At 45.2% G+C, this 27,967-nt stretch overlaps 2 protein-coding genes across 4 annotated transcripts; one reads left to right on the forward strand and one right to left on the reverse strand.

The window, feature by feature from the left end:
• The first annotated feature begins 3,688 nt into the window (after nt 1-3,688).
• Nucleotides 3,689-13,729, forward strand: HACD3 (3-hydroxyacyl-CoA dehydratase 3). Its single transcript, XM_059823911.1, has 11 exons — nt 3,689-3,775; nt 4,103-4,145; nt 5,371-5,444; nt 7,562-7,726; nt 8,677-8,728; nt 9,123-9,233; nt 9,855-9,982; nt 10,506-10,618; nt 11,189-11,295; nt 12,454-12,585; nt 13,540-13,729. The coding sequence occupies exons 1-11, from the start codon at nt 3,689-3,691 to the stop codon at nt 13,614-13,616; spliced, it is 1,089 nt and encodes a 362-aa protein (XP_059679894.1). The 3' UTR covers nt 13,617-13,729.
• Nucleotides 13,730-15,473: 1,744 nt separating this feature from the next.
• Nucleotides 15,474-27,790, reverse strand: INTS14 (integrator complex subunit 14). 3 transcript variants are annotated; one of them, XM_009816889.2, is made up of 11 exons: nt 27,591-27,790; nt 25,962-26,065; nt 23,993-24,148; nt 22,554-22,672; nt 21,989-22,131; nt 19,637-19,729; nt 18,412-18,553; nt 18,025-18,158; nt 17,781-17,899; nt 17,334-17,399; nt 15,474-16,352 (listed from the first exon to the last, which is right to left on the reverse strand). In XM_009816889.2, the coding sequence occupies exons 1-11, from the start codon at nt 27,718-27,720 to the stop codon at nt 16,101-16,103; spliced, it is 1,458 nt and encodes a 485-aa protein (XP_009815191.2). In that variant the 5' UTR covers nt 27,721-27,790; the 3' UTR covers nt 15,474-16,100. The 3 variants fall into 3 exon arrangements, with proteins under 3 accessions (XP_009815191.2, XP_009815184.2, XP_059679592.1); XM_009816882.2 differs by having other exon boundaries at nt 18,412-18,556; nt 25,962-26,069; nt 27,448-27,790; XM_059823609.1 differs by lacking the exon at nt 25,962-26,065 and having other exon boundaries at nt 18,412-18,556; nt 27,448-27,790.
• Nucleotides 27,791-27,967: the final 177 nt, after the last annotated feature.

Below are 27,967 nucleotides of genomic sequence, written 5' to 3' on the forward strand. Positions count from 1 at the left end.
TGGATAAATTCTTTCCCGTTAAGCTCCTACCTGCTTCCTTCTCCCTGCGTACTGCATATCACCTCGCTACACTGAGAACAGAACAGGGGACAATTAGGACTGTAGCAAGATCTGGGACAAATAACTGCTTAGAAGAAACAATACTAGCAGTTGATTTGGAACCACCAGGCCATACACAACGGGCCTAGGCAACTGCATGTCCTTATTCCCATTATTATCCTATAATTTCTTGGGTTTCTTTGTGTCTCCTTTCAAACAAAGCTTGGAAGGGTCTAGCAACGATCATCACTATTATATCATCTCAGGGATATAATTACAAATATTGTATGGATGAGACTCTTCCAGAAGAGTCAGGTGATACCAGAAGAAAGGGGACACGGTGAAAAAAGCATTTTCCATATTGATTTATCTGCAGCATAAGTTTTATCCTCCCGAACAGGTTGTTAATTTAGCAGATATCTCTTCCTGCAGTCGGCTGTGCTTTACAAAGCAGATCTGAGTTAGAATAAACAGCCCAAATGTCTGGCAAGAGGAAACCCAGCCTTGCCACTGTAAATCTCAGATCTGAGGGCAGCTCCAAAAGGATCCAAGGTATAAACTCCTACCACGTAGTTCATTACTGGAGAGACCAAGGTGTAAGGATTGTCAATCCTCAAAAGGAGAGGTTTTTTCTATATATAGAATGGAAAGGCTGCACAACTGTTCTGCACACTGCTAGGGCAGAGCTTGGTGGCCTGAGCCTAACAAAAACATTAATACGGACTAAATAAAGCATTCCCATTGAGCAGACGGGCACTAAGGGTCCACTGAATCTCAAGGCATGGGCTTGGGCAGCACAGCTACCCGAGGCAAAGCTCCCTGACGGACTGGCTCTCCTGCGGTTCTACAGAGCAGCTGAGATATCTCATCACAAATGAGTGAAAAAAAGATGACCTACACCTTGGACCAAACCCATTTTAACACAAACTGCTAAAAGCAAAGCAGGGCAAGCCTGGATTTAAAGTTTGGTTCCACCTTTGACAATACAAACACAACAAACACAGGTCTGTCTTTTGTCCAAGCTGTTTACAACACAAAAACACATGACAAGTTAAACAGCCCTGTAAAACTGGAAGGAGAGTTCAAACCCATACACAGAACAGTGCTCTGCTCAGACAGCATTAGAAACTGAGAGACTTCAAACCTGAATCAGAAAACTCTCATCTAATTTGCAGAACTGCAACGGAGAAAAATCTCCTTTCCCCACCTACACCATGCTGGTATGTCTTAACCCGACCTACTTCTCACACTCCCCTCCTAAGAAAAGAGATAAAAAATGAAGAGCAGTAGACTAACGAGCAAACAAGAGTGAGAACTGCCAGGCGGCGAGCTGATGTTAGTCCAGGGTAACGCGAGGATCTGCCTCCCAGGAGATCACTGCGGGATCTCTACCGCAGCCACCTTCTGCCACGTGAAGCATTTTATTTCCACCTTCCTACAGCCAACAAAGAGGGGCCGCCCCGTCCTTCACACCAGCTCAGGGGCCCCTCCAGCACTACAACACCGTACGACGTCTCGTATCCTCAGGGTGCGCCGGAGGGGCAGGTCGGGCCCAAGCGGGGCGAACGGCCACGGGCCTGCCCTTGCCGCCGAGGTCGGAGGAAGCGGGCAGACCCCAGGAGGGGCCCTCCACCGCCGGGGGCAGCGGGCAGACCCGGCCGGGGGCAAAAAGCCAGGCTGCCCCGGGGCCAGCCCCCTCCTCCTCCCACCCCACTGGGTACCAGTAGCTCTCCCCCGGACAGAGGCGGCGGCCCCGCTCCCGGGAGGCCACCTCCCCCGGGAACCCCAGGCCCCAGGAGGGTCCTCACCCACCCCGGTACTCACGGCGCTCCGCGGCGGCGATACTGCCGAGCCGCCCCGCCGGGCCGCTTCCGCTTCCGCCAGGAGGGGGCCGCCGCGCCGCGCTAGGCGGGGCAGCGCCCCCTGCAGGAGGGGAGGAAGCCGCGCCATCGCACTCGCCTCAGCCGCGCCGAGCACCGTGGGGTACGGACGAGGGCGCCGCCTACCGGCCAGGAGGACCGGGCTGCGGGGAGCCAAGGGGAGGGACGTGCAACACTCCCCCCCGCGCACCGGGACACGCACGTTGCCCCGTGCACAGAGACCCGGGACACACACACACACACTACCCATGCACGGGGGTCAGGTCGTGCAAACCCCCATGCACGGGGATCCTTCAGTTTCAAAAATCGGCTCTTTTTCCCCCGGAAAAGGTAGCACTTCCACACTGACAAACAGCAAAAAAAATTCCCAGCTATTAATGACGTGTTCAGCCCAAGGCATCCACAGGCTCCAGTGTAGTGAGCCCCCAGCCAAATGTTTCTATACATTTGAATTTCCCTTTGCAAAGCAAAGCCACTTTCTGTAAAGCAAAGTCTTTTTTGAGCCACTATAAACCAAAAAAATAATTTTGCTGCAGGTGCCTCCCCCTAAATGCATGCGCAAGTAGAAGCCTCAGGTCACACGGGAACTTGACAGCTGTTTTTCCTGCACCAGCGGCTCGGTGCCATCTGCTCCGGGGCTTGTTGGCCCCTAAAGGGTATGTAGGGTTTGTGTTCCAAAATAAAGCAGCCTGGCAACTATTGCTACAGCTCGGCAGTCCCTCCACAGCGGCTTTGGAGCCCCAGGGGCTGGCAGAGGTTGGAAATCCTCCACTCAGAGGCAGGCTGAGGCAGGGAGCCAGTGTCTCTTACCGACATGATGCGGAGATTTGCATAGAAAACCCTCTGCGGGAGCATGACAAAGCGCCCTGAAGCTGGGATGGAGAGGACGAAGATGAACTTTGCCAGCGCAATGTGGAAGACCATGGGCAAGGTGCCCTTGTGTGAGCGGTGATGGGAGCCAGCGGTGACCTTTTTGAAAGTATCGCCAAAATCAACGCTGTCCTTTTTTAGCCTTATTAGCAGCAATGTCTTGGGACACATAATAATTACAACCTAAAATTTTAAAAAGGTTGGGGCATGCGGTCATGGGGCAGGCTACAGAAGGCATGGTATTTTCTGTATTTTTATGAGTCCCCCTCAGCTATGGCTAAGGTGGCTCGAGAAGCTCTCTGTGCCCTTGCAGGAGGCCACCCTGAGGTGAAGGCCTGTGGCACGGAGGTAGGAAGACGGGAGTCAGTGCCAAGGCAAACTGCTTACAGGTTCGAGCCCTGGCAGGGTGCGCTTGAGGGTTTGGACGTCGCACGAGGTAGAAAGCTGCCAAAGGGGCCTGGAAGCCAATGGTGCCCGCAAGGCGCCACAGTTCTGTTAAAATACCTGACGTGTTCTCTCACCGAGCTCACTGCCATCGCGGCCAACACAGGCGGCACCTCTGGCGCGTGCAGCCACCCGGCGCGGCGACGTGAGGGCATGGGGGGCCACGGAGGAGGCCGCACATGGGCTGCAGGGGACACAGAAGGCCCCGAGGGGCCGAAGGGGAGAGTAGGGGTCCGCCGGACGACACCTGGGGCTACAGGAGGAACTCCGGGACGCAGCGGGGCCCGGGGAGGGGAGGAGCGCAGGAGGGAAGGCCCCGCTGCGCCGGCCATTACCGCCCCCTTCCCCGCTGTGCGCAGGCGCAGTAGGAACGGCCCACCTCCGCGAGGGCGGTGGGCGCTGTGCGCAGGCGCGCGGGAGCCCCCTGCCGCCTCGAGAGCGGCGCGGCGCGCGCCATGGCGGGCCCCAGCCTGCGGCCGCACGTGCATTGGGCGCAGCGGCACCGCGAGCTCTACCTGCGCGTGGAGCTGAGTGACGTGCAGGTACCGGGGGGGGGGGGGGGGGGGAGCGCTCCGGCGGGGCGGGAGCGGGCGGCCCCGCCCCCCCCTGGGGGGTGACCCACGCGCGGACCGCGGCGGGCGGCTGCCCCGTGGGTGCGGGGAAGGCGCCCGCGCAGCCCCGCTCCGCGCCCGCGGGTTTGCGAGCGGGGCCGGGAGGGGCGCGGGAGGCTCAACGGCAACGGCGGGGTCTCGCACGGGGGCTTTGGGGGAGCGCCGTGCTCGCCTGGGGCCAGCGGGGCCCCGCCGTTCCCGGGTGCGCGGTGTGGGTGCGGGAGCTGCCGCTTAACGCCGCTGCTTCTCCTCCCGCAGAACCCGGACGTCGCCATCACCGACAACGTGCTGCGCTTCAAAGGTAGGGGCGCCGGCCTTCGGGGGCTCCGCGGGGCCGCCGCTGCTCCGGGGGGCTGCTCGCCCGGGTGTCCCGGGAGGAGGGACCGGGCTGCCCCCAGCCGCGGGGTGCCCCCAGCCGCGGGGTGCCCGGTCCCCGTCGCCGCCCGGGGTGCCGAGCCCTGGGTGCCGAGCCCTGGGTGCCGAGCCCTGGGTGCCGGGCACGTATGGACCCGTCGTGCCACGCACCCACCTCCAAACTGTTGTATTGCAGCGCTACTGGGGGTAGCAGGTTGTATCTTATCTAATACATCAAAAGGAAAAAACCCTCCCCGTATTTAAATACCGGTGACATTTCCCCATGTCCTTGCTATCTTGTCTCAACTGAAGCCCGGAGATAACTCGCAGCAATTTTTCCTTTCACAAAGACCTTGTTTGCAACTGTTATCAAACCTCCGCATCAGGAACTAGCGCTCGATTTGAAAGGTAAAGCAGATCTCTTCCTAAAAGATGGTTTTGTTTTCAGCCGCGGAGCTTGTGCGGGTCGGCTTCTCCGGGTGGCACCGAGGACACGCCGTAGCTGTTTTTATTTGGGTCTTCTCGTTTATTTGGTGGTTTTCTTTAAGATGCGTTGTCTCGGAAACGCTGCCTCCCTGGTGAGCCGCAGCCAGGGCCATTTGATAGGGTGTTGGTGCACGTCCTGTTCGCTTCAGGATCAGTTTACGGCGTGGAAATTAAACTCGGCACACAGGTTTTCGGAGCACTTTGGGGACAAGACCCGCATATGCGGGAAATGAGCGATGAACTGCCGTTGGGACAGGACTCCCCACGTCACGCTCCTACGGACCCACCCGCGATCAGCCTCCCTGGGTGCTCACTCATCGGTGCGGAGGCTGGATCCCCCAAAGGCAGGGCGTTTTCTGTCGGATTCGAGTTAGCCATGAGCAGCCTTTTGAGCCCCTCTTTTGAGAACCCCACGCTCTGCCTTCCGGCAGTCGAGGACCCTCTTCCAGCGCCGTGCAGAGTTGCAGCAGCTTTAGGTGCTGACTCCAGCGACTGCGCCTCTGAGCAACATTTTGGGCTGTTTGTGTCACGCTGTTATCGTGTGGTTTCCTCTTGCCTCCCAGCCAGGCAGGGGGAAGCCCTGTAAACAACTGCTGAATATTTCGACGTACAAAGCGTCCTTTGCAGGTGGGGTGCGCGGAGCTGGCTAGGACCTTCGCCCTGACTGTTAATTCTTCTCTTTTTAGCTCAGGGTCATGGTGCCAAAGGGGACAACATCTACGAATTTGAGATCGAGTTCCTAGAACCTGTTGAGCCTAAAGTAGGTATTTTTACTTTTCTAACTCTTGCAAAGAAAAAGGAATTTTTGAAAAGCTTGAAAGGAAAACGGCTGCGCGTAAAGTTCACAGTATGCCGTTTGATTTTCCTGGTGACTCTGTAACTGCTGCAGACTGAAAAACGTCTGTGGCAGTCCTCTGTCCTGGTGCTCAGCCACCATTCTGCCTTCATGCAAATCACCTCACTGGAGATAGTCCTTGCGTGGGTCAGCTGTAATAGAAACAGGGCGTTGCGTGTATCAGTTGTTAAACAGTAGTTGTAAATTATTTTTTAAGGATTTAAAGCAGCAAAATAATGGCAGAATCTGGTAACGCGTTGTCTGATGCAACCTTGACTGGAGAGCAGGGGAACGCTGTGCTGCGAAGTGTCAGCGTGATGTTTCCAGGTTTCTTTTGCAGCATGACAAAGTCATGAGAACTAGTGCTTCTGGCTTGTGCAGATTTCTTAGGTTGCCACTACAGATGCGCTGCGGCTCCTATTGCAAAATCCTTTCTTAATCACTGTTGTAGTCGGATAGGAGAGAGCTCAGCTGGAAGAGCAGCCCCTCTGTGTTACTTGCAGGTGGCTGTAAAGTCTGTCGTTGCCTCTCAAAGCTGTTAGGGGCACAGGAGAGCCCTGGGCTCTGCTCCCAGCGCAGGATTTGTGCTGCTTATTCCAGGCTGCTTGTTGGGGATAGCCACAGTCAGACTGGGAGCCGCTGTTCACCTCTGCTGCTTCAACAAGGGAGGAGACCGTTCCCTCTGTGCAACGCTGCAAGGGGCTGGAGGGTAAATTTCTAGGGTCTGGTCACCCTGAAATTCGTGTGGAACTGAATCTTTCCTGGGGAAAGGCATCTCCAGCTCTATGCTGCTGTCAGCAGGCAGGTTTCTTGTGTGGCTCCTACCAGCTATTGAGTGGCAGACAATGACCATCTCTTGGTTCCAGGATCTGGTCACCAGTTTGTCACCTGGGCTGTAAAGCAGCAGCTGCCTGGTCCACAGTGTGGGGAGGGGTGCCCACCGCGGCTCGCGCTTGTCCCCTGTGCTGGCAGGCACGGGCTGTGCTGGCAGGCAAGCCCTTGCAAGACTTCCCAAAGTCTAGTAGCTCTGAGTCACTGTGGAAGGGGCTGTGAGTCTGGAAGAGGATCGACTCCGTGAAATCTGTGTAACTAGAGGTGGTCGGGACTGGGAAGTATTGCGGTCCAGGATTTTCTCTTTTAGCTTTGATGTGCAGCGTGAGTGCCGCTTGCTCGTGCCAGGCTGGCCACCAGCGAGAGATGGAGCCTCTGACAGGCAAGGATCTGGCGTTGGTAGCTGTAAATTACAGCTACAGCCTTCAGATGTCCTAGGAGCATCCAGACAGCCGTGACAGAGCAGTGCTGCTGTAAAGTGCACAGTTAAGAGAACCGTTCATGGCTCTTCTGCATCAGTTTCAGCCGGTTTGAGAGATGGTCCCATGCAGAGCACCCTGGCGTAGGCTGGAGGTGCAGAGGGATGCGATGGTAGCGGTAAGGGTGGGCACCCACGGTGACAGTGCTGTGGGCTGTAAGGATGGAGAGGTTCTGGGCTGCCGTTCTGCAGAGTGTGGCCATGGTGGAGAGGCCTCGTGGGGTGGCAGTGACTGCACTGCCAGGTCCGTCAGCTCATCGTTGTCTCCGGTGTTCCCTAGGGCTGTTAGCTCTTCCTCTCGCTGCAGCAGATATCACATGGGGTCCCCTATTTTGGACAGGGACCTGTGGCTGATGGTAGTGTTACTTTTACCACCGCTGGAGGAAGTGGGTGGCTCACCGTACTAAATGCAGGAAGGTTTAAAGCCAAGATCATGGGTTCTGCCTAGGAAGGCTAGTGCCAGGGTCTGTGCTAGCTCCTTGTGGTGGGATGCAGTGGTGCTGTGCAGTACAGGCAGGCTTTTAAGCTGCTTGTTAAGTCCTACATCCATCACAGTTGCCATCTTCAACTGGGCTGCCCTTTGCTTCCGTGCCTTGGGTGGCAGAGAGATGCTTGTGCTGCTGCAGTCCATGTCATCCCTGCCTCCGTGATAAGGAGAGCTTGCATACCAACTCGGTCTCAGAGCTTGTTTCTTAGGACTGTTGCTGATGTATGCTCCTGTGTCTGCCCTCAGCCTGTGTGCAGGGTGACTCAAAGGCAGCTGAACATCACTGTGCAGAAAAAAGAGAGTAACTGGTGGGAGAGACTCACCAAGCAAGAGAAGCGCCCGCTCTTCCTAGCTCCTGACTTCGACCGCTGGTTAGATGAATCGGATGCTGAAATGGAACTGAAAGAGAAGGTCAGTCCTGTGGGCGCGCGTGGCTTGTGCTGCCAGCTACAAAGCAAGGGTAGCTGTTCCCCTGCGCGTGAACTTGTGTTCTTCATTTACCTGGAGTTGTCTGGCATGCTGATTGTTACTGCTATTTCACACAGACCCCATGTAGAATTGGTTCAACGGCTCCAGTTGTAAGCAGGAGTTCAGAAATAGGCACGCTATTCAGAAATAGTGCGCTAGCCCAGCACTGGCCGAAGGCTTGCGCCATGCAGCCCTGTGTCCCGATCCGTACGAAGACCGTATCAACGTGCCGTACGGAGCCCGGAGGTGCCTTGTTTGTCTGGAAACAGGGATTTCTAAGGCTTTCCTGAGCCACTGGGCTGGCCCTGACGGTGCATTCCCACCGCCGGGTAAGCTCGAGAGGCTTACCGCAGCAGGGAGGTGCGAGACCGTCTTGGGAAAAACTTGAACAGAGCACGTTTCTGCAAATCTGTTTTAACAACAAATGCTGCCCTGTTCCCCTCCACAGCCCCTGAGCTTAGCGCGGAGGAGAAAGGGCCGCTGCCATGCCAGGAGCCAGAAAGCAGTGGTGAAGGGCAGGCAGAGAGCCTGGGCTGGATGTTCTCAATTCCCTGCAGGTCACTGGTGGGTCATGAAATGTTTTAAGGCACAACTCTAAGAAACAGTAATAACTGAGAATTAACACAGAAAACAGCAGGCTTTTTCAGCAGAAGCATCTAATTTCTAGAATAAAATACATAGTGAAGGCAGGATAACTAGTTAACACCCTCTAGCTTTTACTGTACCATAATTTCTGGATGATGCATGTGCTGTTTTATGCAGGTGAAAATTTAAACCCTCTAGCAACTGGCTGCTTAGCTGAGTTTTAAACCCACTAGCTTTGCAGTAGTATAGTTAACAAATCACTTGCTAATTACAGTAACAGTCTTTAAAACCTTATCCTTCATCTTAAGGAAGAAGAAAAGATTAACAAAATGAAAATAGAATCCAGAGTCCCAAAAGACCGTAAGTAACTGTACCTTTTTCGTGTGTAAGGTGGGGTTTAGAAAGCTTCTGTCACTCTTATAAGCGAACCTCAACTCTTAGGGAGCAATTTTGACTGGCTTGGTGCATCTTGGAGGGGGATCTTTGTATTGTGAGCTTTTTAAAAATTTAACAAAAATGGACTGCAGTTTCCAAGGAATTTAAAAAATCTGACTAGCAAGAATTGAGTTCTAGCAGATGATGGTAAAAGCAGGCAGAACCCACAGTGCACACAGCAACCCTCTTATCGCAATCAATAGCTTCCCTTTTTCTTGTAAGCTTTATTCTCATAGAAAGCCTGCTTTGCAGCTGTGCTCTTTGCAGAAGTGTTGCCATTGTCCTCTGCTCACCTGATGTGTTTATTATTGATTTTTAGCTTTCAAACACCTGAAGAAGGGATACTTAATCATGTATAATCTTGTACAGTTTTTGGGATTCTCTTGGATTTTTGTGAACATGACAGTACGATTGTTCATCTTGGGAAGAGGCAAGTAATAAGCGCTATTTTATTTACATTGGGGGTTCTGTTTTGGTTTTTTAGTGTTGTTGTTAATACTTTCTAAATAGCGAAATCTAAAGAAAGGCATATTTAGGAAACAAAAGTGTAAACACATCACCAAAGCGCACAACAAAAGCCTCTCAAAAGCCACTGCAGTGTCAAGGAGAGGAAAATACTGTCTTCTTGTAAATCACAACTGCGTATTCTGATGAATGATACTTGTACTCTGCCAAGATTACTTCTAAAGAAATCAGCTGGAGGAAAATGTCTCGCTCACTGCAATGTCAGTATTTTTGAAAATGAGCCGGGCAGAATATTTTGTTTTTGAAGCAAGAACGATTCATGCTATTGAGGTACAGCGCTATCGCTTTTTTGTAAAGTAATTACTGAAATAGCTCTTGATCCTTTTGCTTATGAAAACGAGCACTTGAGCAGTGATTCTGGCCTAACTGACTTCAAAATAAGCCTTATAAAGAAGTTACATAATTATGCATAATGGTGTTTTTCCAAATACAATTAGAATCCTGTTACCAAAAGCTGTGCTGCTGTGCCAGCTTCCTGAACATGGCAATTAATTTGTTCTCTAAAACAGTTTCCTGTGTCTTACAGATTCCTTCTATGATACATTTCACACTATTGCTGACATGATGTATTTCTGTCAGACCCTGGCATTAATGGAGATCGTGAATTCACTAATAGGACTAGTCAGATCACCGCTGATACCTGCTGTACTGCAGGTAATATTTTAAGATTCTTCTCCTTGCTCTTCCCCATGTTTAAAGTAAATCTCTATTTTACGCAAGCGTTGAGACTCTCCTAAAATAAGTGAGACAACCTCACTGGCACTGGACTAGAGAATACATTATTCAAGAGGCAGGAATCCATGCTTCCCAGACTTAGCTGTGGCAGGCTGACTTCTTCCATCACCTAGGTAAGACAGTTCAGGACAGCAAAAGCAAGAAGCGACTGACGAAAAGTACATGATTTTGATTTGGTGCCAGTGCCCTTTTTATCCTGGTTGTGGTTGTTGTGCATAAAAATGAGGATAGATGATTTAAGACTAGGGCCCTTGGATTGCACCTAAATACAGAGCAGAATGCATACTCACAAGAAGCAGGTCACAGCTCAGCTGCAGAGTTAGTTATGTGCTCAGCGTATGTTTCAGGTGTGAAGAGTAGACATCCTGCGTGTTTTTGACAGCAAGGACTTGCTCTTTCTTTGAAGACCGTGACTGTTCCTTGATTTGTTTTTCTTAAACAGATATTTGGAAGAAACTTTATTTTGTTTGTTGTCCTTGGAAGCTTAGAGGAAATGCAGAGCAAGCCTGTGGTGTTCTTCATATTTTATTTCTGGAGCATCATCGAACTGTTCAGGTTTGTGGGATTTTTCCTCTAGCAGGTGTGTACAGAACAACGTGGTTGTTCCCAAGAACTCTTTAAGGAAGATTTTGATCTTTGTACCTTTTGGAAGCGTGGCTCTAGAGCATTGGGCTCGGAGGGTAAAATCTCCTTTAGACATGGACTATCACAGCCTTCCTAGGTTGCTCCACCTGCCAAAAGCTGGGACAAGGCTGGAGTCTGAAAATAATACTGCCCTGAACCCAGGGAAACCTGTTGCTTTTTTCCTTGGGGGTTCTGTTGCTTTGCATTTCTGTTGTTAAGTGAGCTGCACTATGCTCTGTTTCTCTTTCAAAAGAAGTATTTTCAAAGGTTTATTAGGCAAGCCAGGCAGTTACATTCATCCATATGGTCAGAATAATAGCATTAATTCTGTAAACTGCCAAATAAGGGTGTGTCCATCATGATCCATAGGAAAAAATTTTGAATATTCTTGTGTCATTTGGGAATTATGTTGACTATACAGCATATATTTGCAAGACTCATTCTAGTAGCGGCTTCCGTTTTAAACAGTGTCTGTTTCTTCTCACACTGAATTGGCTTTAGGTATCCATACTACATGCTTTCATGCATCGGTATTGAATGGAAACCACTAACCTGGCTCCGTTACACTACCTGGATCCCTCTCTACCCTTTAGGAGTCTTGGCAGAAGGTATGTCTGAAAAAGACATTTTAATAAACAATGAAGTCAAGGCTGGGCAAATAACTCAATTTTTGGTTTGGCTGCTGGACTAAAAAATAACATAACAAAACAACAGATAAATAAGCATTGCCTTTGAGCTGACCAAATGTAAGCGTTTTTGTCTTCCTTACTGAATCAAACATTTTTTTCAATTTGTTGTGACAAGAATTCTCCCTTTTGGACACTGGCGAGCAAAGTAAAGGCAACAAAAGGTTACCTGACAAAGTGACCAAGTGTGTGCCGCAGCCCACGCGAGCGGCACGGGACGACAACGCTCGCTTCCCTCTGCTGATCCAAAGCAGTGTATTTGCTTTTGTCTGCTAGACCTAACTTGGTCAGCCTAGCTTGCATTCACACCAGCTCCCAGATCTTGACGTTAGCTTGTAAATCATCGCACAGGACAGGCAGGGGCCGATTCTTCCTCTGAAAGCAGCGTAGCCTGTTCTGGGATAGGCACGGTGCTTGCCAGATAGGGCTCTGCTCCCCTTCTGCTTGGAGAGCGACTGCTCCGTGGAAGAAGCAGGCACCTGGTGTTCTTGCGGTAGCCCGTCTGAGCCAGGGGGGCTTTACAGGGACCTCTTCTGTCTTAGCAGGTCTGGATTATTTTTAATTTTTCTTTATTTAAGAAGTGTATTGCTGCTCAGCTTCTAGCTATAAGAAATGTGTTGTGATCATACCTGTCAGAACCTGTTTCTATGAGGCAGGAGTAGGCTTGGGCATTGCCCAACTCCAAGCACAGGGAAGACTATGCCTGTTTCATTGCTGTGGGTATTTCTGCATGGTAAATACTGCTGGCATGGGCCCCGCAGGCTACAGTTGTCTGTGAGAACAGCGTCTCACCAGGCAAGTTCACTGTGCTTAGACTTCCATAGCTGAACTGCTATACTGCCTCAGCTAGCTGCTTTCCATCATACTGCATGTTTAACAAAAGCAGCTTTAAATTTGGTATAACAAATGAGAGCTAGCAAATAAGAAGGGAATATCCCTTTGTGGTTGGACTTGATGATCTTAAAGGTATTTTCCAACCTAAACGATTCTATGATTCTATCCTGAAAAAGTTGGTGTGGGCTGGGCAATTGTGTATTTTTTTTCCTGTGTTTGATAATGATGGTGGCCTTCTGCTTTCAGCCGTCTGTATCGTTCAATCCATTCCAATCTTCAGTGAAACAGGGAAATTTAGTCTGGGATTGCCAAATCCACTGAACGTCACAATCCAGTTTTCATTTTTGCTTCAAATATACCTTATAGCCTTGTTTTTAGGTAAGATATTTAATTGTATTTCTCACTATTGAAATAAAAAGGCCAGTTTCCTCTGAATTAAGTAGATTTTTCAAAGCAAATGAAATTCCTGCATCTTGGGGATCGTGGCAACACAAAATTGCTTCAGGTTAAGCATTATCCTTGTTGCTTGTTTATGTAAAATTGTCAGAGATGGAGGGGAACACATCTGCAATTAGCACTGGTTAACCCCCCAAGGTCTCCGGTGACAAGTTAGCATCATTATCTACTGAGCGCTTGGGTTGAAAGAATAGTTTTTACCTGTATTTATAACCTCAGTATACTTAGTTTTACCTTGTACATGGTATTTGAGCTTTGGAATGATTTAATGGAAATCTAAACATAATTTCAGATTAAAGCAATGTTTATTGCATTATTAATCACTAAAGCAACATGAAATCATGTTTTTCCAGGAAACAATATAGAAGGCTCTTTTGAACAGTAGTATATTTAAAGAAGAATGGTGCTTGATACATACTTGGTATTTTTAAACATAAGTTAACTTTGTAGTATGCACACCCAGTATGTCTGGGTATCCACAACTCAGCAGAACCTAACCTAGAACTTTAAACTGAACTTTCAGTAGATTTCTCCCATTCACAGACATTGCCTAAAGAGTACTTTTAATCGCGTTTCACCCTGAAATACCTGTTTGATCCTTCCCCACCTTTGCACAGCTGGTGTTGCAACTTTTAAAAAGTGACAAACCAACCTTCTGAGCAGCCCGGTACCGAACAGCTTGCGCAGCAACTCCTCCCTCACCCAGCAAGGAAAAACTTGCGTTATCTTTCAATGCTATACACGCCCTTAAACCATCGCTTTTTTGTGTGGTGGTTGTTTGGGGGTTTTTTTGTTGTTTTTTTTTAAATTTGGTACAGCCATCTAGCATTAAAAAGATGCAACAATGTCCTACCGAAACACTTCATTCTTTTTCAGGGGTATTTGTAAACTTCCGTCATCTCTACAAGCAAAGGAAACAGCACCTCGGACCAAAGAAGAGAAAGATGAAGTAAAGGAGGACTGCAATGCTTTCTTATCTAACTTATCTCAATGACAAGATAAGCCTCTAATTCTTACGGTTTTACCCACTGTAAAGAATTTTGTAAAATTAAATGATCACGCTAGATTTCACGATTTCATAGTGAATTCAGGTAACATTCCCATATACTGTATTTTGTTCCCTTTCAATCATGTATGCATGGCATTTACCATTGAAAAGTAACTTTTGAACTTGTATCCTGTCAACTACCATATTAGAAAGAAATCCTATTATCTGCATATAATATGCTTATGAACAGTGGAGCAGCACTAAATAGAAATAGCGTTTGTCTTTTAATTGGATATTTGCTCTTTCAGTATTGCATGCAGATAGGGCTTCTGATGTCGGGATATACTATTAGCTTGGCCCATGCTGTTCCCAGGGTGCATCTTGATGGCAGGAGGAGCACGGTCTGAGACCACTGTGAACAGTGTTTGGGTGTTTATTAGTTGGGGTAAACTTGCTCAGCACATACACCCCCTTTTTCTTCTGCAGCACACTGATGCAGCAGAATTAAAACTGGAAGTAGCTAGTGTCGATTTAAATGCTACCAACTTATTCTGTTAAGGCTAAACTAGAAACAGACTAGGAGTGCTGTGTGGATCCTAGCATTCCCGTAGCAAAACATCCTTATCCAATCGTTATGCAGCTGCAAATTTGGTATATACACTTTGTTGGCTGGCCCCTAGTGGGATGGAGTAGTGGGTCAAATAAACTGTGTATTATTTTGATAGCATGTATCAAATCCCAGTAAGGGATATCCTGCAGGGTTTGAAGGGACCCTTTCCTCTATGCTTGCTTTAAACAACAGCAACAACAACAAAAAGAGAATCTCCCCCCACATTCCAGGTCATCTATTCCCACACCTGCAAGCCTTTATTTCAGTTGATTTAATTTCAACATGCCCTTCTTAACACCTCGCCTCCCACAGTTAATTCCAGATCCCTCTGGCCTCCTTAATCCAGTTTAGAAAATGTGCAAAAAGTTTGCTCTAAACCGTGCTGTGGTTATGAACAGGTTGCTTCACAATAACTGCCACTGCGCCCCGGGCAATGCAAAGCAATGCTGGCAATCCAAACAGGCACTGAAGTTGAGATTAGCTTAGTGCCATGTTACTATTTATCTTTTTCTACTGTAAAACAATATGAATCCTCCAGAAAATTATTTTCTGTAGTAAAGGTAACAAACAGCTTACTGTTTGTGATACGGACCCAGTGATTGTTACTGTAAGGAAGGGAAATAGCGTTATATGGAGATTTTAACAAAGAACTGGTACGAGCTCCATGCTGCATTTCACAAATGTGTTCTGTCAACAAGAGGAACGATGCGACTTCTCTTTAGGGATATTTGAGGCTCACACTCGAAGGAGAGTGTAGCTTACTTTACTCAGAAGAGTTGAGCATTATTTATACACAATATTTCACTATAGCACACACTGTACCTATGTTTGAAGTATGTCAAAGGATTGAATTAGCTGAGTAATGGAACAGCAAGGATCACTTTCATACTTTAATTTCTCCACTGGGCATTTAAACTTCTGTTACAAAATCCATATGTATTCATACATTGTATTTCTCAGTGAAATTGTGGTACCTAGTGCAAGTTGTCATGGATCTTACACTACTGAATTTTAGTCCTTCAGAAAGAATGTGTTTCTATTAATAAAGATTTACAACCAAATTTTGCTTTAGTTCAGTTGTTTGTTCTTTCCCTGAATGTGAGAAGTTGCGTAATTTATTATTTAACTCTTAAGATAAACAGCTGGGAACCGAGCCTTCACCAGGTCAATGTATTAGGCCACGCAGCCTAGTTGCTATGAAAATGGAACAAATCCAGCTTAAGTCTTCATGAAGAATTACTCTTTATTACTATTACACAAATAAAAAACTTGTCTCACAAGATTAAGTTACTTTCACAAGCATAAGCACTGCAATGCCAGTGATAACTCTCATTATGGCAGTACAGACTGGCTTTCACGTTGTGCATAAAATTAGTGACAACACCCTGAAATGAGCAGTGTATCTGATCTTGCACAGTCATTCTCACACATGTTTTCTGTGGATTAATCAAGTCGCTGTATAAGGTGTAGTAGCTGCCTTTTAGGATACTTTTACCAGTGAGTTTAGTTATGTAGTAACCACATTTTGGGGAGGCCAAAAGCCATGAACAGTCTGCTGCCTATGATGGCATTTTCTTTCTCTCCTCACATGTACTGAATAACTTCCACCCATCATCCAACACAGTAATCGACTTTGGGACACTTCCCACAGTATCCAGGTCTGACTAAAGCCACCACAAACTAGCTACATTTATTTAGAGAGCACTGATGCAGGTAAGGGACCCTGTTTTGATAGGAAGTTCTCCAAACAGTAATTAAACAGGCCCTAGAAAGTAAACAGGACAAGAAAATTAGAACCACTTGAGTCTTCAATCTATAGAAGTTCCCAAAATGGAGACTTCACATTCTTTCAGTGCTGCTACTGGAAAAGTCTGTCTGCAGTGGAGCAATGTTATGATCGTAGGCAGCATATTCCGATGCTCCAGTACTTGCCACTTTAAGCTGCTGAGCAGCATGTGTGAGCTGAAACGCTGCATCAGGATGAGCCGTGTCAGGAAGCAGGGTGCACTCCCGCTCCAGCATGTCTGCCACGCCTTTCAAGAGGTCCAAAAAGCCAAAGGCCAGAGCTGCCTTTCGTAAACGATTAAGTTCCTGCAAAGAAGGAAAACCTTTTTTAAAGCTACTGTAAGCCTTTACATAAAACGTGCGTTTCTGTCTTTTTTTAAAGGCAAGCTTACTCACTTAGAGGAAAATAACCTGAGTGATCAGTACAGCTGCTGGAAACTGCCCAGCTGCTCATGAGATAACAAATGCTTCAGAGCTGAAGATGATAGTGGTACAACTAAACAGCTGGTATTCCCTTGATCCCTTCCTATAAATCTCCACTCTCCCTTCTTCCCCTTTGTGCATTCAGCTATTGTACCTCCTGTTTTTGTCTGTGTCCCAGTTTGGGGTGGCCTCCAACTTAGGCTTCACTGACTGCTGCCTTTAACCACGGTGTCCAGCAAAATGTATATATATTGGTTTTTCTTCACTACAAACTGACAAGTGCTTATGTGCATTTAGGCAGGGTATTCATTCTCAAAGTCTCTGGGGGCTACAATAACAAACTGCTTCAGCACTAAGCTTACAAGGGGAACAACAATTACCTCCAGCTACAGTCTAGATTACGTATTATTATGATGTGGCAAAATGTGCCTGGAATTTTGTCTTTCTCTGCTTCAGTTGTAGAAAAAATGTAGGAGATGATGATGTTTTCAAACTCAGAATGACATCTGTGTTCCTATTCCTCTCTGATCCCTCAGTTTATTTCTGCCTGGACAAGAGCATAAAATCTGCAAAGAAGTTCACCATGGAAGTAGCAGGGATCATGAGGGGCACCTGTAAACATGACACGTCTATGCCACCCTGCCAGAGAACGTGGTGGCAGGGAAAGCAGACCCCCTTGTCTCACCGTAACTAGTCTGAAAAACAGACCCAGGATGTCTCCTTCTTTACAGAACCATGTATGTTTTTGCAGAGCCCTACAAGCCTACGCAGAACATACCACAGACACGGACAGTATGAGTTCCTCTGTCAAATGCACCATTATCACTATGGATCAAACTTGGGCCGGCCTGAAATGTTACTCACTTTATAGAAGGTTTGAGTTTTTTCAGGGAGTTTCCTTGCATTTCTCAAGATCTTCTGTACATCTGTCTGCAGGAAAGAAAAAAAAAAAATAAAAATCTTGGCAACTGCTGGGGAAGCTGCAGAAAAAATCCTCAACAATTTATTGATAAATTATCCTGACCATTGACAAGACGGCAGCTCACAAAGGCTGAAACATAACTGGTAATTATACTAAATCCAACAAACTAAGCCAGATGCTACACCGGAGACACAGCTTTCATTAAACAAGCTACACTTTCTGATTGCATTTTAACCATGATATTTTAAAGAGGCAGTGGTTATAAAAATGAAAGAAAATCAATAAAGCAATTACATTAAATGGACAAGACACACACAGACTCCACTTTGCTGGTAAGATGGCTACTGCTGATCAAAGTAAAGCATCAAGTCCAAAATCTGTATCATTACCTGGAGGCCACTTGGTTTAATCCATACGGTAACATTCTGTGCGTAACTGCGCTTGTTCTTGGGTTGCAAGGGGAAAGGGCTCTTATTGTCATCCTCTCCGTAAGGGTTTTCTTTTGCATCTGCGGGGGGGGGGGGCGGGGGGGTGGAATAAAAAGAACTTACTTAACAACTAAGACTTAGCAAGGTCATTCACACAAGGAAACACTGAATGTGTAAGAGTTATTCAAATGAGTGTGACCAGTACCTGAAATGGGCCCAAGCTGTGCCATCTTCCCTAGCCATGGAAGGGGCTCAGGACCAGGTTCAAAGAGTGACATCATGAGGTTTGATTTCTTCTTGCTATCAGCTTGTGAATAGAGCATGCCATACCACTCTGGCCTATTGAAAAGAGCAAATCCCAAAGGCTGAAAAACTTCCACCCCTCTTTGCCTAGAATTTGCCTCCTTCCCACTGTGTAGAGGCTCACTATTTGCAATTTATACAGGCAGAAATGTATCCACAACTAAAATCCACAGCTTTGCCTAGCAGTGCAGAGTTCTGTACAGAATACAGATATAAATAAGCATAATTTATAAATGATTTATAAATGAGCAAAGTAAGAGATTTTTCAGGCAAACATCCAGCTCCATACCCCAGCTGGACGACAGCCACCATGCCTTCCACTTTCAGGCTGCCATGTAATAAAACACAGAAGTTGGGGATTTTCCCAGCAATCTGATTAGCTGAATTCTCATCTTCAGTGTCATCTGTGATCCCAGGTCCAACCTCATCACCTTCTGGGGAAGAATAAAAGCAAACAAAGAGACAACATAAGAATAAATTCAAACACATTAGTTCCATTTCCATTACACCACCCTGTATTTTCTGCCATGCAAGAGTTAATCAATACTTTTGTAGAATGAACAGCTGCTAAATGAACTGTTTGGGCAAAGTAGCACTATAATGTTATATAAATATTCCACTGCATCCTACTCACAAAACAGTTATCAAAAAACTACAAATAAAACCTCAGCTTTGAAGAAACTAGAAGTGAAATGAAATGGCACCAAGAGTCTGGCAACAAACACATGTCTGCTTCTGAACCGAAAGCATCCCGAATTTAAAGTCCTCCTCTCCTATGCAATTTGTGGTCATTATGAGAAACTTACTATGTTTTAGCAGCTGGAATACAGCTGTGGTTTAACTGTTAATATCTTCTAAGGTGAAAGGCCTTGCAGAATAAGAGTATTAATACAGACATGAAAGCATATCCAGAGCTTTCATTCTTTTTTACCAAGAGAAATCTCACTTTGTCTTTGCTCCACTCCAAGGCCATGACAAAAGGAAAAGGGAAGTCCTCCTTATCACAGGCTGATGCACACAAGTAGCTGCAAGTCAGTACTATGCTTAACCATCCTCAAAGCCTACCCCAGTCATTTGTATAGATACATATATTCTTGGCCCCAAAGCGCAGCAATTAATGCTCAAGTACAACTGGGCAATCTAGTTGTGATTAAGGTCAGATTTTTCACAACAACAAATCATTCCAAGAACCAATTAGATGCAGGCATTAAATACTCATCTTGCACCACATATTTCATGGCCGATAACTATTTTTAGCTTTAAGTTTAGCATGTTCTATTAATAATGATGCTATAGGGACACTGTTCCCTCTATTAGCTTTCTAAAGAACACAGTATTCAAAAAAAGAAAGAGCTTGTGTTCAAGGTTTTAATTTTAATGTAACCACACAAATATGTCTTTATAGAGACAACTGGCATTTTGATAAAGCATAAAACCTGCGCTTCTAGTCTAAACCACCACAGACATTACAAGGGAAGCTTAAAGTAGTTTTTGCTAAAACAAAACTTGCTCACCTCTGTTAAGTGCAATGGGCAGTACCAAGTGTCTGGACAAGACAGGAGGGCTAGAAATGTCAGCTATATCTACAAAACCAACAATTTCTAGATCTGTGGGGAGACAACAGGTTTAAGTCAGATTTGGAAACAGCTGAAGTGTGTTCAGAGTCAACTTAATATTACCACTTCTTACCCCACTAAGTTTTCTGAAGCAGTGACTAGAGGTAGCACAACAGAGCCCCAACCTTGATTGGGGTGTCTAGGTGTTAATAAGATACAAACATTCATACATAATACCACGTCACTTTAAGATGAGAACGTAACTTTCATCACACACATACTGCTGTTCATGAACTGTGCTGCTAGAAAAATACAGAATTGTGCACATTGTTTTGCACACTGTACACAATCCATTGCCATTTTATGAATTCAAAAGGAGAGAAAACAAAGGACTAAACCAAATCTACTACCTTCAAACTGGCTCACAGAACCTGCAGGAATTCCCATCAACTATCTGGCAGGGTTAGCCCCAATGGGGCATGTTCCCAGGACTGGAAAGATTGAGTTGTGGTTCTCGAGTTTTATATGCCCCCTGGAAGTTTAAATGCAGCTCCATCTCATCCAGAGTTGCGGGCATTTGCTGGTAAAAGATTGAGGCAGCCATGTCCTTCATGCTCAGTCTTGCCTGATTTCCTCCCCACTTCTTGGCTGCAAGAAATGTCCTATCGGGTTCATGTCTCTCAGCCATGTGAAGGTTTTGGTGCGTGGTTTAGGACAAGCCTTTGACCAGCTCTACGCTGGCAGAGGTGTAGAGAGTACCTGCTTCGTAAACTCTTCTCTACACAAAGCATGGTGACACATGGAGTGCTCTAGCTATGGATACAGGTCCGTATGTGTATAACAACAAACACTTGGCTAAAGCCATGGAAGAATTCAGGGGCTGAGCACACCATACACTGCATTTTAATGCATGCAGAACAAAATTTCCTTCATGCCAAATTCCCATCTTTGGAATGATAGAAGGAACTCTAGGACTGAATGCAACACAAAGCCTTGCTCATCAAGACATGCTGCATGCTCTTTCTTTGCTTTTGCTATTTTGGTACAGATGCACTCATTCCTATTTAAACAGTATGCAGCTACAAATAAGAAGTGATCACACCCCAAATGAGAAATCTTTTTTCTCTTGCAGATTTTAAAAAAACCCAAATAAATCAAGGCAATCTTGGTGGCAGTAATTTATGGGTTGCAGTTCACTTCCCTGCAAAATTTTACCACTATTTTCTCCTTATTCACATGCAGGCTGTGTACATTTTGTTGATGAACACAGACAAAAAGTAAGTCTACAGGACAGATCCAGGAAATAATGAAATAGCCGGTAGAGCTAGAACCTCACAAAAAAGAAATTATCCAAAAGGACACCTGGGCACATGATCTAACGAAGTCACTCTCTTTGCACTTGCCAAATAGCACAAAGCCAGCAGGAACTCCCATCAGTTCCCTTGCAGAGTTAGCCACATTGGGGTGTCACTGAGGGTGCCAACCTTTAGCTCAGGAGCCACAGCACTCTACTGCCTGACTGGAAAAAGCAACAAAATGCATGTGGCCAAGTGCACTGCTGAGGAGCTGAGAGCAATTTTGATGCTACAGTTCAAACTTAATTCTTAAGGCAAAGCAGTGAAGTTCAGTGTATTCTCTCCAAGAAGTGTACCTAGCCATTTGCAAGCCACAGGCATGGGACATCTACAGACGTCCATGGGTCCAGTGTCCGCTAATGGGAGGGCTGAGAAAGGTTTTCTTTGCACAGTTGTTTTTAAAAATAACTTAGTATTGGTAAGAAGTGCCAGGATGACAGACAAACTATAAAGACAGAGATTTCATAAATCTCAATATTTACTTGTGCTGCCTCACCAATTCTTCTTGACTCCACTCCTAGTGGATTCCTTGAAGAAACCTCCAGAAACATGCTAGTTTGTCTCACCTGATAATACAGAGTCTTCCGATAAAGGCAATTCTGATATACAAAATGCAGCCCCTTCTTCAACACACCTCTCCTATCCTCCCTGAGGTTTATGAGGTATTCATGGAAAGCAGCCTGTGCCTGTCTTCCACAGTCCTTGCCCCTAGAAATTGGCACCCTGAGCTTTAAAAGTGCCTCTACCCTACTCCAGCCCTTTTACCAGGTACACATGGCTGAAACAGGATGACATTTTTGTCCCCTGGTGCCGCATACACCAAAAAATTACACAGTCAGCAACGGATCCTTGCAGAGAGAAAGTGGATGAAACAGTAACTATACAGGATAAGGGGTGGTAGTGAAAAGGTAGAAATCAAATGGATTTAAGTAAAAGGCAAACAAAGATTTATTACCTGTATTAATTGCTTTAGGGATGGGATCTATTTCCTCATCTATAATGAAAGGTTCTGGTCTGGGAAATACTTGCACATCAGATGTTAAGTGGCCACACTTGAGAACAGCATGGAATGGTGTATAAGCCAGGTCTATTAGCTTTCTAGAACACGATCAGTTATTATTAAGGAAAACATAATACATATCAAATGAAAATAGTTTGTCTAAAGCACACTAACTAAGCTCCCAAAACTTCTTTTTTACTACATTTAATTCAATAGTTCTAGCATTGCTAAATTACGAAACAAAGCACTATTATCACACTGACGGCAAACTAACAGTAATTCTGGAAATGAGGATCTTCTATCTGCCAGTCGTAAACAGATGCTATGGTTTGTTACAGAATAATTAAAAAAATCAGTGAAGGTCAAGACCAAAATACAGTTAACAAGATCATAAACTAGAAGAAAAAAAGGTTAATTAGAACACCCCATATCTTCAGATTTTTTGTCATATTTGTTTGGGTTTTTTACAGATGCTAACTGGAAACCTTCACAAAGGCATAATATCTACAAGTCTACTAACCCAAACATCGACTGTACATTCTTCAGGCAAAGGGGTCCATCAATGGTGAAAATTTGCCCTTCCCCATTGTTTAAATCTATGAGCCGTTCCAGGCAGTCTAAGGAATCCGTGCTTTGAAGCTGTAAAGAAATAAAGTGAAATGTTTTTGTTAAGTTTTCTTTTTGCTCTCTTTTTATTAACCAGTATGTTTTCAGAAAATATACACAACACAGCAAAAAGCATCTGATTGGATGCTCTCATGACTTTTTGTTATCTCACTCCTTTCTGAATAACCCAACATTCTTGGTCTCCTAGGAAATGTACTCCTTATGTTGCATTTATATTAGACCAGATGCAGCATTTGGCCTTGTAACAAATAATCACAGAGTATCTCGAGTTGGAAGGGACCCACAAGGATCATTGAGTCCAACGCCCAATACATTGCTTTATCGTGTTAGGTTCTGCTTTGAAAGTAGGTTCAAGCAACCAAAAATCCCAGAAGCTCTCAATCTTCCAGAGCACAGGAACGCCTTAACTAATATAACATTTTATTGGTAATGCTAAGTTTCCAGCTCCTTCAGGATAATATAATTTTTAGGAGGGAAGGCAGACATAATTATTTTTGAGTTCTTAGAGAATGTTTGTGAAAGCACCTGAACTTATCAGTAATAGAAGATTTATTTTAAACATTTTCCCAGTTATTCTGATACGTAAACAATGCTTCAATCCATCAGCCTAATCAAGAGCATCATCCTTGATAGAGACCTTGAAACCGAAATATCTATTGCATGCCTAAGTAGAAAATCCTTCTGTGATAGACAGAAGAATATAGGTGTCAAGTCAAAAGCAATGCTATTAATAAAACCTAATCTAAGGAACTTTACTCTACATAGGCTTCTTTTTAAACATTTTTATTCAACAGAACTCTAACTACTGTGAAAATCTTTAAAGCTGTTACTGAGATTTTCAAAGGTCCCTGAAGAGAAAGAGCCACCTTTCCTTCAACACTAAGGGAAGTTGGTTTGAACACTGGCTTAGAGACTTTAGGATTTTGCTCATCCACATTTCCACATAAAGGTATTGTTGTTTTAAGTGTTGAGCATCTTTGCAATAGAAATAATTTATTCAAGAATTTAATTGTAGATTAAGGAAAGACCCAAAACCCATTCAACGTAATTAATGCAGTAAAGGTAATAATATCAACAGAGAAATAAAAATTGCCTAATATTCCCCAGGGAGAAACTGACATGATTTATAAAGATTATGATAATAATGCAATAGTAATAGATAATAATAGTGCAAAAAGATACTACAGTTAAATTTCACCAAATAACTAACATTAAGCACCGGAATATCAACTAAAGTTTAAAACTAAGCACAAGAACATGGAAGTATGTTTTGTGCTGACCTGATCATTAGTACAATGTAATAAAGAAGAAGGTAGGTGTTAAAGACATCACCTCTTCGAGATTCGCCATGCACATGACATACAACTTGGATGGGAACGGGAAAGGCAGTGGAAACCGGTTGCTTTCACTCCGCTGGTTGTGTGTAGCTAGTGAGTGCCGTAGGGAGCCTCTGCCAATCCCCAAGCAGCCATCAGTGACAAGAACAACCTTGAATGAAAGAGGATAGATTAGCATTGCCAAGTAAAGACACATTTCTAACTGCAGAGGGCAACTATACACCAACACACTTCAGTAGCCTTCCTAGCAGCATGCACTTCTATACTGAAAATCCCTGCTCACACAGGGATTTCCTCCACTGAGCTGGGGAAACAACTGCGAGTAAAACTTCCAGAAACAGGTACATAAATGAGAAATTGAAGATTTAACCATTGCAATTTAAACTACGTGTATGGTAAATACACATTTTGTTTTAATTAGGCAACTGCACTAAAATTTAAATTTCATAGCCAGAAACACACCATGCTGTGCATAAACATGGCCATTTTTAAGTGTACACTAGAAGAACAGTGACTACACAGCCAAAAAAGTAGACTGCTGCTGATGGACTCAAGGACTTTGGGTTTATTTTCAGATGGAAGATAAAGGCCAACTATGACCGTTTCTTCTGCAGAACCTGGAGGGCGACCCAACTTCCACTACAAGCCACAGAAGCCATCCAAAAGGTAGTAGTAATTACCCTAACTCTTTGCAAACAAATACAGCTGCAGTATGCTCACATTTTGCAGCAGAACTATTAAAGCAAAAATACGCATTTTTCCATTCGGTTGCACGTGAAAATTCACTCCTTGTAGAAACCTGCACTAACAGGTTACACTGAATAATGGAATTATTTACACTCAGCTGAGACCCTGTCATTTCCAAAGTAGTAAAACAGCTGCTCATTCAACGCCGCACAGCAACAGCAGGCACTATTTTTGGCTGAGAGGTAAGGAAAATCAAATCCAATTGAAACTCAATGTATAGCTGCTACATCCAGATTCGTATTCTCTCTTCATCCTCAATCTCTCTCTTTTGCAGTCTTTTCAGTTACCATCTGAACTGTTGCTCACCCCTGATGTTTTTCACGATCACAAGATTCTGCACAGTATATTCCCCACTGCCTTTCATCACCCCATCACCTGAAGTTCCAGTAAAATGAGCCGCGACACAAATTGTTGAGGTCTAATCTGTTCTTGGTTTTTACATCTTTCTAGTTCTTTGCTTTGAGTGTCTGCTTTTCCGAGTGCCTTTTATCTTTGTTAGATTATGATGCACTGCCTAGACAATAAACCTCTATCTTTTTTCTCCTTAAGGAATATTGCTTGAGACATCTTCCTAGCGCACTGAGCTGCAAAGTTACTGAACTTAAATCCTAACCCAAACTGCAACAGGCTCTTAAGTGTCTCAGAAAACAGAGGGGCTAAAAGCAGACTTTGCCGTAAGATGCAGCAAATACAGAAGGCTGAGAGCTGCAAGGGCTGAATGAAGTGTGTGAGCAGATGCATGCCAAATGACTCATCAGGGAAAGAAGACAGATCAAAACACACTCAGCAGTAGTCCTATGCTGTTGCTTGAGACCTGGAACTGTTACAAGCTCTGGAAACCATCAGGTACTGGAGGAGAAAGGTTACTATTATGTGTGACTATATCCTTTCCAAACTGTGTGAGGCTCCTGGGACAGAAGATTGCATCCAGATCAAATGTCAAGCCTCCAAAACGGTACTCTTGGGCCAGATTTTATAATCCACTCCACTGCAGTAACACATTGGACAGGAAGCAGTCTAGTTTTTTGCTGCTGAATATTTTAATAAAGATCACCTTCTGTTCATATTCCAAATATATGCAAAATACTAATTCTTTGTCTTCCTGCAGCACCAGCGTGCCTGAGAGTATTTAAAGTTTCCAAATTACATTTCCATCTGCAATTTACAGGGAGTACTAAGTATACGCTAGATCCTAAGAACAGTGAAATCAGTTGTACCTGGCAAGGAATTGCTGCACCCCATTCCTGCTGGACAATATTGCAAACCCCCAGCAGCGCTGACTCTAGACAGGTTTTGTCATAATCATCCATGTTACTTAGGGCTTCCTGTAAAGACAAATGCCACTGTCAATGCTGGGTGAAATATCACTACCAGGAAACACAGAAAAGTTATTCACAGTTCTGTGGTAAGTCAGTATGTTTGCTTTGCTTTGTAACACAATGCAAAGTGCTATGTTCTTATATATGATCTGCAAAGTTAAAAAAAAAAAAAAGGAAAGAAAGATATAAGAAATAATGAACATGAGGCAACAATGAAAGTGGACTTTGAAGAAACTATAATATTATAAACACAGCTCTTTGGGAGAAAAAAAATTCTTTGCCATGTCTCAAAGAAACAGTAAAGTCAAAATCTCAAGCAATGTCTAACATGAAACATTTAGCTTAGAAAATCCTCCCAGGTGTCAGAGCAACTTTAACTTCTTAGAGATTCAGAAAGTAGGCCACAAGGAGCTTGTCTCACAAAAACTGTTTGGCCGAGAGAGTAACAGAATCCAAAACTCATATCCACATCCTGCTTCTATAACCATAAACCAGCTTTTCTCCGTAAAATGAAAACGTCACACTTAACACAGCATCGTAAGATGGGTGCTGCTGTAAAGCTAACATGCTAGAGGAGCTTGCCCTGATTCTTGGCTTTCAGAAATTCCTCAAATGAACTCTTAGGGAGGGGAAAATAAAGCAAAGAGAATGCACTGGCATTCATCTGCTAAAATGCAAACATAACAGAGAATACCTTTTAAAATCTGCGTGTCCCACAACCAACAAACCTAAAACATGGTGCCCTGTGACACTGACGCATCATTTCTTCTTGATACTGTATATGAGAACCAGATACATACGTACAATTTTTACTGGCTTCAGAGTCTTGCAGTCTTACTGCATTCATATGAAATTTCCTTCTTGGACTTTCTCCTTTCTATTTTCTCCCCACTTCCCATCACATCTGCGAGGCCTAAAATCACTTTATTCTCACTCTCGCCCTGCTTCAACTGGTACATACTCTTAAAAGCACCTTCTCTCTACCACATCGCTTGACTCAAAACCTTGCTAAATGGTCCTGTCTGCTGCATCATTTATCAAGAGCAAATCAACAACTACAGACAAAAATGTGACCATCACAGAACCAATGGCATTTTTAAGAGCTTCATCAGGCAGCCCTTTCCTCCATCCCCACTTTTAACTTAAAAAAAAACCCTCCAGAGGTCACCTGCAAAGGTACGATTTGTGAAGTAGCAAAACGTTTCCAATACATTGATTTTACCTATCCTTAAAATAAGGACAAAACACTCAATTCAAGACGTTGTGCACAAGATGATAGGAAATCACGCAATTTCACCGCAGTTTGGAAACATGCATGGGGTTTTGGTTTGGGGTTTTTTTTTAATGTAGACAGCTTATTGCTTTTCTGTTTCACGCGCCCTACCTGGAGTGTGTTGTAATCTCTTGTAAAGGGCACCATCAGCTCCCAGAGCGACGAAAACACCACCAAGGCCGTGAACTCCAGCTTGTAGTTGGTCGCCATGTGCTCAAACAGCATGGTCAGGCCGTGGACTGCCAAGTGTTTCCGCTGGTACTCCTCGGAGCCCTCCACCGACACCGGCCGTGTCATGGAGAGCGACACGTCCATCACCACCACCGTCGGCATGATGAGCTGCTCCTCTCTGCTACTGTCGCGGAGAACAGTGATCACCTGCATGGAGGGGGAAGAAAAAGGCCACACATGATCACTGAAGCCGCAGTTATGAGGCGACGCGTCTCACTCTCTCACACTGACCCCACTGTGCGGCGGGGGAAGCGACAGGTACCCTTTTGCCCCCCAAAACGTGGGATTTAGCTCAGCTTAAGTCAACAGATCTGCTCCTGAACCACACCCAGCGTATCCAACCGGCTGTACAGGCCTGCAAACGGCAAGCGCGGCCAGGGCTGCGCCTCGACAGCAGCAG

The sequence above is a fragment of the Gavia stellata genome, chromosome 13 (assembly GCF_030936135.1).
Source record: "Gavia stellata isolate bGavSte3 chromosome 13, bGavSte3.hap2, whole genome shotgun sequence".
Taxonomy (NCBI): domain Eukaryota; kingdom Metazoa; phylum Chordata; class Aves; order Gaviiformes; family Gaviidae; genus Gavia; species Gavia stellata.

Coding starts and splice junctions, on each gene's coding strand:
- INTS14 (XM_009816882.2), bottom strand. CDS start 27,720: ATGCAGGTGATCACTGTTCTCCGCGACAGTAGCAGAGAGGAGCAGCTC. Junction 19,730..21,988: donor CCCTAAAGCAATTAATACAG/GTAATAAATCTT, acceptor GTCTCCCCACAG/ATCTAGAAATTGTTGGTTTT. Junction 17,400..17,780: donor TTAAACCAAGTGGCCTCCAG/GTAATGATACAG, acceptor TCTTTCCTGCAG/ACAGATGTACAGAAGATCTT.
- HACD3 (XM_059823911.1), top strand. CDS start 3,689: ATGGCGGGCCCCAGCCTGCGGCCGCACGTGCATTGGGCGCAGCGGCAC. Junction 4,146..5,370: donor CAACGTGCTGCGCTTCAAAG/GTAGGGGCGCCG, acceptor TTCTCTTTTTAG/CTCAGGGTCATGGTGCCAAA. Junction 5,445..7,561: donor TAGAACCTGTTGAGCCTAAA/GTAGGTATTTTT, acceptor GTCTGCCCTCAG/CCTGTGTGCAGGGTGACTCA.